General features: G+C 41.7%; 1 protein-coding gene across 1 annotated transcript in view; it reads left to right on the top strand.

Annotated features, from left to right (window-relative positions):
* The window catches only part of ANK3 (ankyrin 3), a 329,784-nt gene that overhangs the window by 279,520 nt on the left and 35,971 nt on the right, over positions 1 to 14,293 (top strand). Inside the window, exons 38-40 of the mRNA XM_029931727.1 lie at positions 190 to 312; positions 1,831 to 1,912; positions 5,928 to 13,772. Coding sequence (XP_029787587.1) covers positions 190 to 312; positions 1,831 to 1,912; positions 5,928 to 13,772 — 8,050 coding nt within the window. The remainder of the gene's footprint in view (positions 1 to 189; positions 313 to 1,830; positions 1,913 to 5,927; positions 13,773 to 14,293) is intronic.

The raw sequence follows: 14,293 nt of genomic DNA, 5'->3' as shown, positions 1-14,293 counted from the left end.
ATTCTAAATTCCCCTGAGTTTACATGTGACCACGGTGATTGATCTGAGACTGTTACCAACCATCATCTTTTCCCTTTACTTTTCCTGCATCTTGAAGGGCTCTGTAAAATAAACATGTTTAACCCTTATATAGACTGAAATCCTCAGAAAAATCTCTTTCTATAACTGTCAACCACTAAATTCTTCTAGATTAGAGACACCAGCCAAGAGCCCTGTGGTCGTCTGTCTTTTCTGAAAGAACCAAAGACAACAAAAGGACTCCCTCAAACAGCTGTTTGCAACTTAAATATCACTCTGCCAGCACATAAAAAGGTATCTTTTGATACTGGTTTATTGTGACTCTCTTCCCCTGGTCTTGAAGAAGTTGGGCCCTTGGTATGCAATTAAGGAATGCTTTGTAACATGATTCAAGTTCCTGAAACTCCAGTTGTATTAGTGTCCTTGTGTAGATTGAGTCTTGTTACTGTGGTGTCAAGTTCCTATGGTTTGTACGATGGAGTCCTCTGTGTAGTGCTTCTGCTTCTGCTGGTAACTCATAGATATTTATGCTTTCAGAAATGTCACACATTAATTTGACATGGATGTACAGTTCTTGATATTTTGTGTTGGCTTCTTTTGATTTGCTTTGCTCTCTTGATTCAGCTTGCATTTTGTGCTTCCTACTCAGTCCTTTTCATATCCTGATACTCTTTTCCCTACTGTCCATTATAATATTCCTTGTCTCTACAATGCCTCTTGGAACCAAAAGGAGACAGAGTCAGATCAAGATGATGAGGTAATATGAACACTTCTGCTTTTACTCTATCGGAGATAGATTAGAAATTGAATCTGTATAAAAGAAGTTGCAGCGGGCTGAAGTGTGGGGAAATGGACTATATTTTGGCAGATCTTAGCATAAGTGAGGTAAAGGGTGTACAGTTTTCTTAAAGAATGGTTTGTTTTTCCTCCACATACACATAAGAATACTTCAGGGCATTCAGGAATGTGATCCCACTAATGATTGAAAAAGAGGAACTACAGTTCTCACAACATTTTTAAATGTAGTAACTTGGCATATATAAATATACATTTGTTCATATTTTCACCTAGTATCTACCTGTGTGACATTCAAATCAAGATCATAAGTAACATGAAATTTTATTGTATAAGTCATGTTGTTTTATGTAATACAAAATATGTGTTCCATGGCTACTGTAAATATTTGGTATTTAAAGAAAATTATCTTGGCCATTTTTAAGGGTATAGTGGAGTGGTTCAATCTAGTTTTGAATGAGTTTTTCCTTATAAGGCATCTTCTAATATTTTTCCAAGTTAAATGATATTCAGATTTTTAAAACTCACACCCCAGTGACAATAAATAGAATCATTATTTCTAATAAAGCCATTAACCCTTTTTAAACCTCATCTACACTTTATGCCTTTGAACATATAGAAACAGCAGCAGTGATCCGAATGAGACACTGTGTGCCCTCTTCCCTTGAATGTACTCACATAGAGTGAGTGTACATCATGATGTATGTGTTTTCAATAGGAAGGAATTTGGGGAAATTTACTGCTCAGCATCAAAAGTCTCTGTAACGCTTGTCTTGTATTTGTAGTTCCCTGTAGTCTGCTGTGTTGGTGCTCTTCTATTTGCTAAGTGATGGAAATTTGGTTGAGACCGTGGGTGGGGCTGTAGAGTCACAATAGGAAATTACCATTTTCATGAAGAGAATCCATACAAAGAAAAATAGAGATAAACCAGGCCTCAACATGCCATCCTACAAAATGTTTCAAAACCATGTCAATGTCACAAGGAATTTGGACACAGTCTCTCTTTTTCTTTTCCAGGCTGAGAAAGCAGATAGACGACAGAGCTTTGCGTCTTTAGCCTTACGTAAGCGCTACAGCTACTTGACGGAGCCTGGAATGAGTGAGTTCTCTAACACATTTACTAATCTAGGTGGATGTTTATGAGAAGAGACATTTTTTCTATACAAACTGAATTTGGGGGTCATTTGAAAGCCCAATGGCAAAAGAAAAATTGCCTACAGGGAAACTTTATCATGAACCCTTAGATCATAATCTCAAAACAGTTTTTGGGAAAAAAAAAAACCACTACCTATTTTAAAATTTAGAAATATCTCTCATTACTTATCTTTAAAATCCTTGATTTCACTGTGATTTTTTTAACTGTGCTAGGAGATAATGCACCAGTGTTGCTTTAAATCTATGCTCAAAAGAGAAAATATTTCTTTTTGTATATGAGGGTTGGTAGAAAGAATGATAATGTAACTTTGACTTTTATCTCACTTTTTGTAATATGGGTAGATCCTTATATCTTAGTCCTGATTCAGTTTGCAAGAAGTGTATCTTCCTACCTTCTTGAGGCCCTTGCTTATTGATTTCTTATCTCCTCCTTCCTCTCTCCCTCTCTACCACCACCTCCACCCCCTGCCCCCTTTTATTAAATATCAGTTCCAAGACTAGTCTTCACTAGCCTGGCTAAGCCTTTTTATTCTCTCAGTGATTGTTTTGGTTCATTGTTAACTGGCTGGCAAGTATCAGGGCATAAATCCATTCAGTCATATTCATTCATTCTGTCTCCCTCCCCACCTCATCCTTGCCCATTCCCTCAGCCCTCCAGAGAATCCCTCCACCAACAGGAGCTAAGAGTGCTGAAAGCAGCACCATGTTTGATCCATTGGAAAAGGATTTTTACACAAATAATTGTTATTGAATTATTTCTGGCTGTTTCCCATTACTTACAGTTAACTTGAGTTCAGGGAGGATTGCAAATTTACCAGTAATGGCCACAACTTTGGTTTTTCCCACCTTTCCTGAGTTCTTGTTTCTGTGGACCAACATAGCATATTCAATGTACAACAGGAAGACTCCAGTACTTAGCTCAGATAGGCTTAGCATAATCTTCTGGAGTCTAGCTCCTTGACTACTGGCAAAGCTTTTATATTCAAACACAAAATGGAGAGCCTAAGAGAAATGAAACTCTATCACACTCATGAGCGTTCTTCCAGATACCAGTTTTTGCCTCTAGCATAAATGTCTAAGTCTTTCCAAAACCATAAGGGCTTAAATTAATTCCTCTTATGCTACAAAACAAGGATGGTATATGTGTATGAGTAGATGGTTTTTCAATACAACTAAATATCCTGGGTAGAAGTTTTCTTTGGAACACTATTTTGCCCCAAATCTAAGGCTTTCAGAGGGTAGCTGATTGGAACTCCCAGGCAAAATCTTTAAGATTTAGACAAGCTCCATGACCAGCCCCTTCAGGTCCAAGGCACCTCTGGAGAGGTGAGCTCTCATATGATTCTGCTCCCTAAAGTATTTAGGGGGCTATATGAGTTTGAGGTAAGATCCATACTAAGTCAACAAATTTTTTCCACTTATGATAGTGCTGCTATTTTTTTGGTTAGCGTCAGTTATGGTATAACATACCGATAGAGGGAAGAAGGTACTTTTCTGTTTTATGAAAGGGAGCACAACAGTGGTAAACAGGGAAATGGAAAGGACTAAGAGGGAACTAAAAGAAAACTAAGGAAATGTCATGGCCCCTGAATTGGTGTTAGAAGTCCAAGTGATGCCGCTTTTTCCTTAGTACCCAGTCCCTTCCCCACCACCCACCTCAACTCCCCAAACAAGAAAGAAAGAATCTGATGTAATTCAGTGCCTGATATCCTGAAACTCCCAGAAATTTTCTTTGTTATAAGGGGCATTACAAAATATGTGTCATTTAAGCATAAAATATGTAACTGATCAGTAAACTGGCTACTTCATGCAAAGTTAAAACCATACATGTGGTTCAGAAGACTCCATTGCTTGACAGAGCCAGCCTTCACTGGTGAAGGAGAGATGCTTTGCTCATTTCTGATAGTTATAAAAATAAATTTTCTTGAGACATTGGGCTGAGCCCAAGTCACTGAATTGAAGGAATCCCCAAACCTTCCATTTGCAGTGTGGTGTGTCGAAAATATATTAAGCAATATAATATTGAGAATTATGACTAGGAGGGGTAATGAATGGCTGAGTTTTTCCTCAGTTCCTCCACCTTTCTTTAGAATAATATGTAAGCTTAGAAGAGGACATGTTCTGAATATTTGAATTTAAATGTACACTAGGAATGAAAATCTTTACCCTTGTGGGAGTAGCTGCTAATCCAAGGACTGGATTGTAGCAATGGCCCGGGCACAGCATGAAGAGGAGCATAAAAGATGAAGCAGATTGTCATTTCCTCTTCGCGTTTCACTATTATTCTGAACCAGTGCTTTCTGGGAGCCAAACTGTACTCAACTTTGACATAGATCTTTAGCCCACGGCAGGCATTTCTAATCTCTATGACCAACTCGGTTTGCTTGTTAGAGCTGTAGAAGTAGAGAGGACCAAGTGTGCGTTTGCTCTCCCCCAGTGAGTGTGCTTACCTCATTTGTGTGTTTCTTGTCCCATTGCCAGATGAATGCTGGTACTAAATCCATCTTTCCTAGTGGTAGGTCTGCCTCATGGCTGCTCCATTGTTTGGAGCAGCCATGAGCCCCTTGAACATTCTGGGGAGGCACCAGAATTGGTACCTTTGCCATTGATAAATATGTATATAGATATATACTGGATCCCACTGAAGATACTTAAAAATGGGGTGTTAAAAATATGACTATGCTTTTTAGATTTTCCCATGATACCTTTTGAGAATTTAAAGTATGATAGATTGAGGGGGAAATATCCGAAGTAAACAATGCATGTTTCTCCATAATGAAGATAACACCAGATGTGGATATGTTTATTTGCAGATGTATTTTCAATACGTGGTATTAAATATTTTCCTAAAATCTCAAAAGGTACCAAGATTTTGCATCTCATGGAAAAAGTGTACTCTTCTTTCTAAATGCTCTTGTGAAAGTATTTTTAAAGTTTATATATTGTGCATAATATGGCATAAAAATTGTATTACTTCATTGGCTTGTTTGCCATGACATAATGCGCATGATAAGATGTTTTCAGTTGCTTTGCTTGCTTATGGTAACCATGAACTATATTTTCCGCTTTTCTCCCCTTTGTGTGTATGTACACATGCATTTTTAAATCATTTCATATTACATTTTTTTTTCTCCTCACCAAAAGGAATATGCTGCATGGGAAAAAATAAATGCAAACATTCCTTTTCTTTGTTTTTTATTTTAAAGTTCTGACTCAGAAAATTTCTTGCTCTTATTGGCTTTTTATGGGTGTGAAGCATAACCGAATCATGCATGGAAGATACAGATTTAAAATCCAGTGGCTTCACGGTTTGCAATCAGTTGCCTGTCACATAAGAGTTACTTTGGATTCTGCATGAAATAGGCTTGAGTAGTTTTCCAAAATAAAGAAAAAAGAGTTCTAGACATTTACTGTATAGCTGCCCACATCGACACGGTTCTGAGTAGGTGCAATCTGTATTACCAAAAGGTTCAAGGAGAGGGAATGTTAGAAATTACTAAAATGAAAGTTATATGGTTGCACAAAATGAACGTGTACCTATACAGGCAAAACAGAATGGCTGCTGATCTTTCAAAACCAGCACATAAGAAAGTCAATAGGAAGTAAGGGAACCATTTTCCATTGTGGTTATTTTTCTCATCATTAATTCTTTCCTCATGTTTTCTGTTTTTCATTGTTGGCCTCTTTGGTTGCGATGTGCTTTTTCTGTCTTTCATTTCCCATTGCTCTGTTTTCTGTTTGTTTATTTATTTTTAGTTCTGGATTGGTTATGTCTGTGGAGTTTTTTTTTTCCTCTTTTACTTAATTGTTCACTTTGCCTCTTCCATTCTAAATCATGCAAACAATTGTACTTGCTTTTGTAATATTTCAAAGTTTACTGACCAATTTTTTTCTCTGGTCTCTCTGTTTCTCAACCATTTTTGTTGATTTTTGTGTTTGATTTCATTTTAAAATTTAAGAAACAGTTGAACGGAGTGCAGGAGCAACAAGATCCCTCCCCACCACTTACTCATACAAGCCATTCTTTTCTACAAGACCATACCAGTCCTGGACAACAGCTCCGATCACAGTGCCTGGGCCAGCCAAGTCAGGCTTCACTTCCTTATCAAGCTCTTCCTCTAATACACCATCAGCTTCTCCGTTAAAATCAATATGGTCTGTTTCGACTCCTTCTCCAATCAAATCCACGTTAGGCGCGTCAACTACATCTTCAGTTAAATCCATTAGTGATGTGGCATCTCCGATTAGATCCTTTCGGACAATTTCTTCACCGATAAAAACAGTGGTGTCACAATCTCCGTACAATATCCAGGTTTCCTCTGGTACCCTGGTTAGAGCTCCCACAGTCCCAGAGGCCTCGCCTTTAAAAGGGCTGGCATCCAATTCTACGTTTTCCTCCCGAACCTCTCCAGTGACTACAGCGGGGTCTCTTTTGGAGAGGTCGTCAATTACTATGACACCCCCTGCATCCCCTAAATCAAACATTAACATGTATTCCTCAAGTTTGCCATTTAAGTCAATTATTACATCAGCAGCTCCACTAATATCTTCGCCTCTAAAGTCAGTGGTGTCTCCAGTGAAATCAGCAGTTGATGTCATTTCATCGGCTAAAGTTACAATGGCCTCTTCTCTCTCATCACCTGTGAAACAGATGCCTGGACATGCAGAAGTAGCATTAGTCAATGGATCTATTTCCCCTCTGAAATATCCATCATCTTCAACTTTAATTAATGGATGCAAAGCCACTGCCACATTGCAGGAAAAAATTTCTACTGCTACAAACTCTGTGAGCGCTGTGGTTAGTGCAGCCACTGACACAGTTGAGAAAGTGTTTTCTACCACGACAGCGATGCCATTTTCCCCACTCAGGTCATACGTTTCTTCAGCACCATCTGCTTTTCAGTCCCTAAGAACTCCTTCCGCAAGTGCACTCTATACATCCCTTGGGTCGTCAATATCTGCAACTACCTCATCTGTAACTTCATCTATAATAACAGTGCCAGTATACTCTGTAGTCAATGTTTTGCCAGAACCAGCATTAAAGAAACTTCCAGACTCTAGTTCACTTACAAAATCAGCAGCAGCCTTGCTATCGCCCATTAAAACATTGACTACAGAGACACGTCCTCAGCCCCATTTCAATCGAACTTCATCTCCAGTTAAGTCGTCTTTGTTCCTTGCACCCTCTGCCCTTAAGTTGTCTACACCATCTTCTTTATCTTCCAGTCAGGAGATATTAAAGGACGTGGCTGAAATGAAAGAGGACCTCATGAGGATGACTGCAATACTACAAACAGATGTGCCTGAGGAGAAGCCATTCCAACCTGAACTCCCAAAAGAAGGGAGAATTGACGATGAAGAACCTTTCAAAATTGTTGAGAAAGTAAAGGAAGACTTGGTGAAAGTGAGTGAAATCCTTAAAAAAGATGTGTGTGTAGATAATAAAGGACCACCGAAGTCACCAAAGAGTGACAAAGGACTCTCTCCTGAAGACGACTGGATAGAATTTAGTTCAGAAGAAATAAGAGAAGCAAGACAACAAGCTGCCGTGAGCCATTCCCCGTCTCTGCCAGAGCGAGTGCAAGTGAAAGCAAAAGCCGCCTCCGAGAAGGATTATAATTTGACCAAAGTTATTGATTACTTAACAAATGATATTGGGAGTAGTTCATTGACAAATTTAAAGTACAAGTTTGAGGATGCAAAGAAGGATGGTGAAGAGAGACAGAAAAGAATTTTGAAGCCAGCGATTGCTTTGCAGGAACATAAACTCAAAATGCCTCCAGCCTCCATGAGGCCTTCCACCTCTGAGAAAGAGTTGTGTAAAATGGCCGATTCCTTTTTTGGAACAGATACTATTTTAGAGTCTCCCGATGACTTTTCTCAACATGACCAAGACAAAAGCCCTTTGTCTGATAGTGGCTTTGAAACAAGAAGTGAAAAAACGCCTTCAGCCCCACAGAGCGCTGAAAGCACTGGCCCTAAACCACTTTTTCATGAAGTACCCATCCCTCCTGTCATTACCGAAACGAGAACTGAAGTGGTACACGTTATCAGGAGCTATGAGCCTTCGGCTGGAGATACTCCCCCGTGCCCACCAGAGGAGCCAGTGTCACCCAAACCTTCACCTACTTTTACAGAACTGGAGCCAAAGCCCACCACCTCTAGTATTAAGGAAAAAGTGAAAGCATTTCAAATGAAAGCCAATGGTGAAGAAGAGGACCACAGTCGGGTTCTGAGCAAAGGCATGCGTGTTAAGGAAGAGACTCACATAACCACAACCACCAGAATGGTCTATCACTCTCCACCAGGCAGTGAAGGGGCCTCTGAAAGAATTGAAGAAACCATGTCAGTCCATGACATCATGAAGGCCTTTCAGTCCGGGCGGGACCCTTCCAAAGAACTGGCAGGTCTGTTTGAGCATAAGTCAGCAGTGCCTCCAGATGCTCACAAGTCTGCTGCTGAAACCTCAGCCCAGCATGCAGAGAAGGACAACCAAATGAAACCCAAACTGGAGCGTATAATAGAAGTCCACATCGAAAAAGGTAACCAAGCTGAGCCCACTGAAGTCATTATTAGAGAAACCAAAAAGCATCCAGAAAAGGAAATGTATGTATATCAGAAAGACTTATCCCGGGGAGATATTAACCTAAAAGATTTTCTGCCAGAAAAACACGATGCTTTTCCTTGTTCAGAGGAACAGGGTCAGCAAGAAGAAGAAGAACTCACTGCCGAAGAGTCATTGCCTTCTTACCTGGAGTCTTCCAGAGTAAACACTCCTGTGTCCCAAGAAGAAGATAGTCGCCCTAGTTCTGCTCAACTCATATCTGATGACTCTTATAAAACGTTGAAGCTTTTGAGTCAACACTCAATAGAATACCATGACGATGAGTTGTCAGAACTAAGAGGGGAGTCTTACAGGTTTGCTGAGAAAATGCTTCTGTCAGAAAAGCTAGATGTGTCTCATTCTGATACCGAGGAATCGGTTACAGACCATGCAGGACCCCCTAGCTCAGAGTTACAGGGGTCTGATAAGCGGTCCAGAGAAAAAGTAGTCACTGCCCCCAAAAAAGAAATTCTCTCCAAAATCTATAAAGATGTGTCTGAAAATGGTGTAGGTAAAGTGTCTAAAGATGAGCATTTTGATAAAGTGACAGTGTTGCACTATTCTGGCGATGTTAGTAGTCCAAAACATGCCATGTGGATGCGCTTTACTGAGGACAGATTAGACAGAGGTAGAGAGAAGTTGATATATGAAGATAGGGTGGACAGGACTGTGAAGGAAGCTGAAGAAAAACTGACTGAAGTGTCACAGTTTTTTCGTGACAAAACCGAAAAGCTAAATGATGAACTGCAGTCCCCAGAGAAAAAGCCACGCCCTAGAAATGGTAAAGAATACTCTTCTCAAAGCTCTACCAGTAGCAGCCCTGAGAAGGTACTGCTAACAGAACTGTTGGCATCCAATGATGAGTGGGTTAAGGCAAGGCAGCATGGCCACGATGGACAAGGCTTCCCCAAAGCCGATGAGAGGAAAGAATCCAGTCTGCCAAGCAGCCCAGAGAAGAAGGTTCTCTCACAACAGCCTGAAGACAGGAAGTCCACGGAGGAAGCCAAAGAATGCATTTCACAGAGCAAAGCACCAGAAGGGCCCCAGTCTGGCTTTCAGCTCAAACAATCCAAACTCAGTTCCATTAGATTAAAATTTGAACAAGGTGCACAGGCAAAGAGTAAGGACCTGTCTCAAGAAGACAAAAAGCCAGAGGGCCAATCCAGAATCCCAGTCAAAAAAATCCAGGAGAGCAAGCTGCCTGTGTACCAAGTTTTTGCCAGAGAAAAACAGCAGAAGGCAGTAGACCTCCCAGATGAAAGTGTGTCTGTGCAAAATGATTTTATGGTCCTGAAGGCTAAAGATGAGCACGTCCAAAGCAATGAAATTGTCGTAAATGATTCTGGCTCCGAGGATGTGAAAACACAGAGAACTGAAATGTCAAGTAAAGCAAAGCCTGACTATTTTTCTGAGCAGCAGGCTAAAGACTTGGCATGTCATGTAACCTCAGATTTAGCCACTAAGGGACCATGGGACAAAAAGGTCTTTAGAACATGGGAAAGTTCTGGAGCTGCTAACAATAAGTCGCAGAAAGAAAAACTTTCACATGTACTTGTTCATGATGTAAGAGAGAATCACATTGGTCACCCTGAGAGTAAGATTGTTGATCAAAGGAGTGAATTTATGTCTGTGACTGAGAGAGAACACAAGTTGTTAACAAATGGCTCTCTCTCAGAAATTAAGGAAATGACTGTAAAATCTCCCTCCAAAAAGGTCTTATATAGGGAATATGTCGTGAAAGAAGGGGAGCGGCCGGGTGGATCTCTGGAACAACCTTCCAGGAGGGGTGAGAGCTCACCGGCGTCACACATCCCGGTCAGAGCTGCAGAGGGACGCAGAATGCTATCTTCTGATATTCCTGATGGTTTTTGTGAGCAGCCGACATTCCCCCAACATGAACTATCACCAAAGTTGCCCCAATCAAGTATGAGTAAAGAGACAGTTGAGATGCAGCACTTTAATTCTATAGAAGATGAAAAAGTTACCTATTCAGAAATCAGCAAGGTTTCCAAACGTCAGAGTTATGTAGGCTTATGCCCTCCTCTCGATGAAACTGAAACCTCTCCCACCAAATCTCCTGATTCTTTAGAGTTTAGCCCAGGAAAGGAATCTCCCTCTAGTGATGTGTTCGACCACAGTCCCCTTGATGGATTGGAAAGAGTTGCTCCCCTAGCCCAGACAGAGGGAGGGAAAGACATAAAAACTTTACCTGTTTATGTCAGTTTTGTACAGGTGGGGAAGCAGTATGAAAAGGAGATACAACAAGGAAGTGTAAAAAAGATCGTAAGTCAGGAGTGTAAGACAGTACAAGAGACCAGGGGGACCTTTTATACAACTAGACAACAGAAGCAGCCTCCTTCTCCCCAAGGTAGTCCAGAAGATGACACTCTAGAGCAAGTTTCCTTTCTAGACAGCTCTGGGAAAAGCCCTTTAACCCCAGAAACACCCAGTTCAGAGGAAGTGAGTTATGAATTCACGTCTAAGACACCAGACTCACTCATAGCTTATATACCAGGCAAACCCAGCCCAATTCCTGAGGTTTCTGAGGAATCTGAGGAGGAGGAGCAGGCCAAGTCAGCCTCCTTAAAGCAGACTACGGTGCAGACTACGGTGGAAGCAACTGCGGAGCGTGAAATGCCTACTGATGTGAGCAAAGACTCTAACCAAAGACCTAAAACCAATAGAGTTGCCTATATTGAGTTCCCGCCTCCTCCACCATTGGATGCAGACCAGATGGAGCCTGATACGAAGCATCATTATCTCCCTGAAAGAGAGGTTGACATGATTGAAGTCAGTCTGCAAGATGAACATGACAAGTACCAGCTGGCCGAACCAGTCATCAGAGTGCAGCCACCTTCTCCAGTTCCTCCCGGGGCAGACATCAGCGATTCGAGCGATGATGAATCCATCTATCAGCCAGTCCCAGTTAAAAAATACACCTTCAAATTAAAGGAAGTAGACGATGAACAAAAGGAAATGACTAAATCCAAAGCTCCTGCTGACAAGGTTTCTAACCAGAAAGAATTGGAAACTAATGGATCTGGAAAAGATCATGAGTTTGGCCTCGGCCTTGACTCACCTCAAAACGAAACTGCCCAGAATGGGAACAATGACCAGTCCATCACAGAGTGTTCCATTGCTACCACGGCCGAGTTTTCTCATGACACAGATGCCACAGAGATCGACTCTCTGGATGGCTACGACCTTCAAGATGAAGATGATGGCCTGACAGAGAGTGATTCTAAACTCCCAAGTCAAACCATGGAAATTAAGAAAGATGTCTGGAACACGGAGGGCATTCTGAAGCCAACTGATCGCTCCTTTAGCCAAAGTAAACTTGAAGTTATCGAGGAGGAGGAGGGAAGGGTGGGACCAGATGAAGAGAAGCCACCTTCTAAAAGTTCCTCATCTGAAAAGACCCCTGATAAGACTGATCAGAAATCAGGGGCCCAGTTTTTCACTCTAGAAGGCAGACATCCTGACAGATCAGTGTTTCCTGATACTTACTTCAGTTACAAAGTAGATGAAGAATTTGCCACTCCTTTTAAAACAGTAGCTACCAAAGGTCTAGATTTTGATCCCTGGTCTAGTAACCGAGGGGATGATGAAGTTTTTGACAGTAAATCACGAGAAGATGAAACTAAGCCATTTGGTCTGGCTGTGGAAGACCGCTCGCCAGCAACAACCCCTGATACAACGCCAGCCAGAACACCAACTGATGAAAGTACCCCAACTAGTGAGCCTAACCCCTTCCCATTTCATGAAGGGAAAATGTTTGAGATGACTCGCAGTGGTGCAATTGACATGAGCAAGAGGGATTTTGTTGAAGAGAGGCTCCAATTTTTCCAGATTGGTGAGCATACTTCTGAAGGGAAGTCAGGGGACCAGGGGGAAGGGGATAAAAGTATGGTCACTGCCACACCACAGCCACAGTCAGGGGACACCACTATAGAAACCAATCTAGAGAGAAATGTAGAGGCACCTCCAGTCGAACCCAACCCCAGCATCCCGACCAGCGGAGAGTGTCAGGAAGGCACATCCAGTAGTGGCTCCCTGGAGAAATCGGCAGCAGCCACTAGCACCTCTAAAGTTGACCCCAAGTTGCGCACGCCTATAAAAATGGGAATTTCTGCATCCACCATGACCATGAAGAAAGAAGGTCCTGGAGAAGTGACAGATAAGATAGAAGCTGTGATGACCAGTTGTCAGGGACTAGAGAATGAAACTATGACAATGATTTCAAATACAGCCAATAGCCACATGGGCACTAGGTCCCAAGAAAAACATGATTTCCAGAAAGATAACTTTAATAACAACAACAATTTGGATTCTTCCACCATACAGACAGATAACATTACAAGTAACGTAGTTCTGACAGAACATTCTGCACCCATTTGTACCAGAGAGAAAGCTAATCCAGTGAAAATCTCATCAGGAAAAAAGACAGGGGTACTGCAAGGACACTGTGTAAGAGATAAGCAGAAAGTTCTTGGAGAGCAGCCAAAGACCAAGGAATCAATAGGGATTAGGCGAAAATCCAAACTTCCCATAAAGGCCACTTCACCAAAAGATATCTGCCCACCAAGTCATATGCCAAACATGAAAGTGAGTAAAACAAAGCAGGTCAGTCAATCTGAGAAAAACAAAACCCTTATTTCTTCTTCATGTGTAGACATAAAGTCCAGAATTCCAATAAAAGACACACACAGGGATAAAGTAGCTAGAAAAACATGTGCCACACAAAAGCAAGGGCAGCCAGAGAAAGGCAAAGCCAAACAGCTTCCATCCAAGTTGCCAGTAAAGGTAAGATCCACCTGTGTCACCACCACCACCACCACCACCACCACCACCACCACCACTACCACCACTACCACCACCACCACTACTACCACTGCCATAGTAAAAGTTAGGAAGAGTCAGCTTAAGGAAGTATGTAAACATTCCATTGAATATTTTAAGGGAATTAGTGGTGAGACTTTAAAGCTTGTGGACCGCCTCTCTGAAGAAGACAAAAAGATGCAGTCCGAGTTGTCCGATGAGGAAGACAGTACCTCAAGAAACACGTCGTTGTCCGAGACTTCCCGGGGTGGCCAGCCTTCAGTTACCACGAAGTCTGCTAGAGATAAGAAAACAGAGGCAGCACCTTTAAAATCAAAGAGTGAAAAGGCCGGCAGTGGGAAAAGGAGCAGTAGAAGGACTGGTGAGAACGGAGGCAGTCAGGTCTCTCGAGCACTCTGCTCACATCCTGGAGAGCGAGCGTAGTTTGTAAACACTTTCCGACTCGTAGACCCTAGTGCATGAGCTGTCGTGATTGCCTGTGGAGTGACTGAACCGTAGTTTCTCATTCTGTCACTGTCATCTGTGTGTGCTGTCTATACACTCTTCTTCCTCCCTTTTAACCAAACAACACTGTAGACAGCTAGGGAAGCATGCTGAAGACATTGGTGTCATTCAAAATGAGCAACTTTTATTTTAAATGTACTAATAATGATCCTGTCAAAGTAAAAGCATAGATGTTGAGATCCCATCATGGCGTTTTCACCAACACAGTGGTTCTGCAACCACTGTCCAGTAGCTAGCTCGTCAGCATGTTCTATTCCATCACATTGCGCATCCATGTAGTCTCACATCTGGCCGGTGCAGGTGACAATCAAGTGAGCCATGTGAAAAAAGAAGTGTTCATGTAGGTGACTAGGACACATGTAAGTGTACAGTGTTAGC

This window comes from Suricata suricatta, chromosome 2 (genome assembly GCF_006229205.1).
Source record: "Suricata suricatta isolate VVHF042 chromosome 2, meerkat_22Aug2017_6uvM2_HiC, whole genome shotgun sequence".
Classification (NCBI taxonomy): domain Eukaryota; kingdom Metazoa; phylum Chordata; class Mammalia; order Carnivora; family Herpestidae; genus Suricata; species Suricata suricatta.
This window is presented reverse-complemented; position numbering and strand designations above follow the sequence as displayed.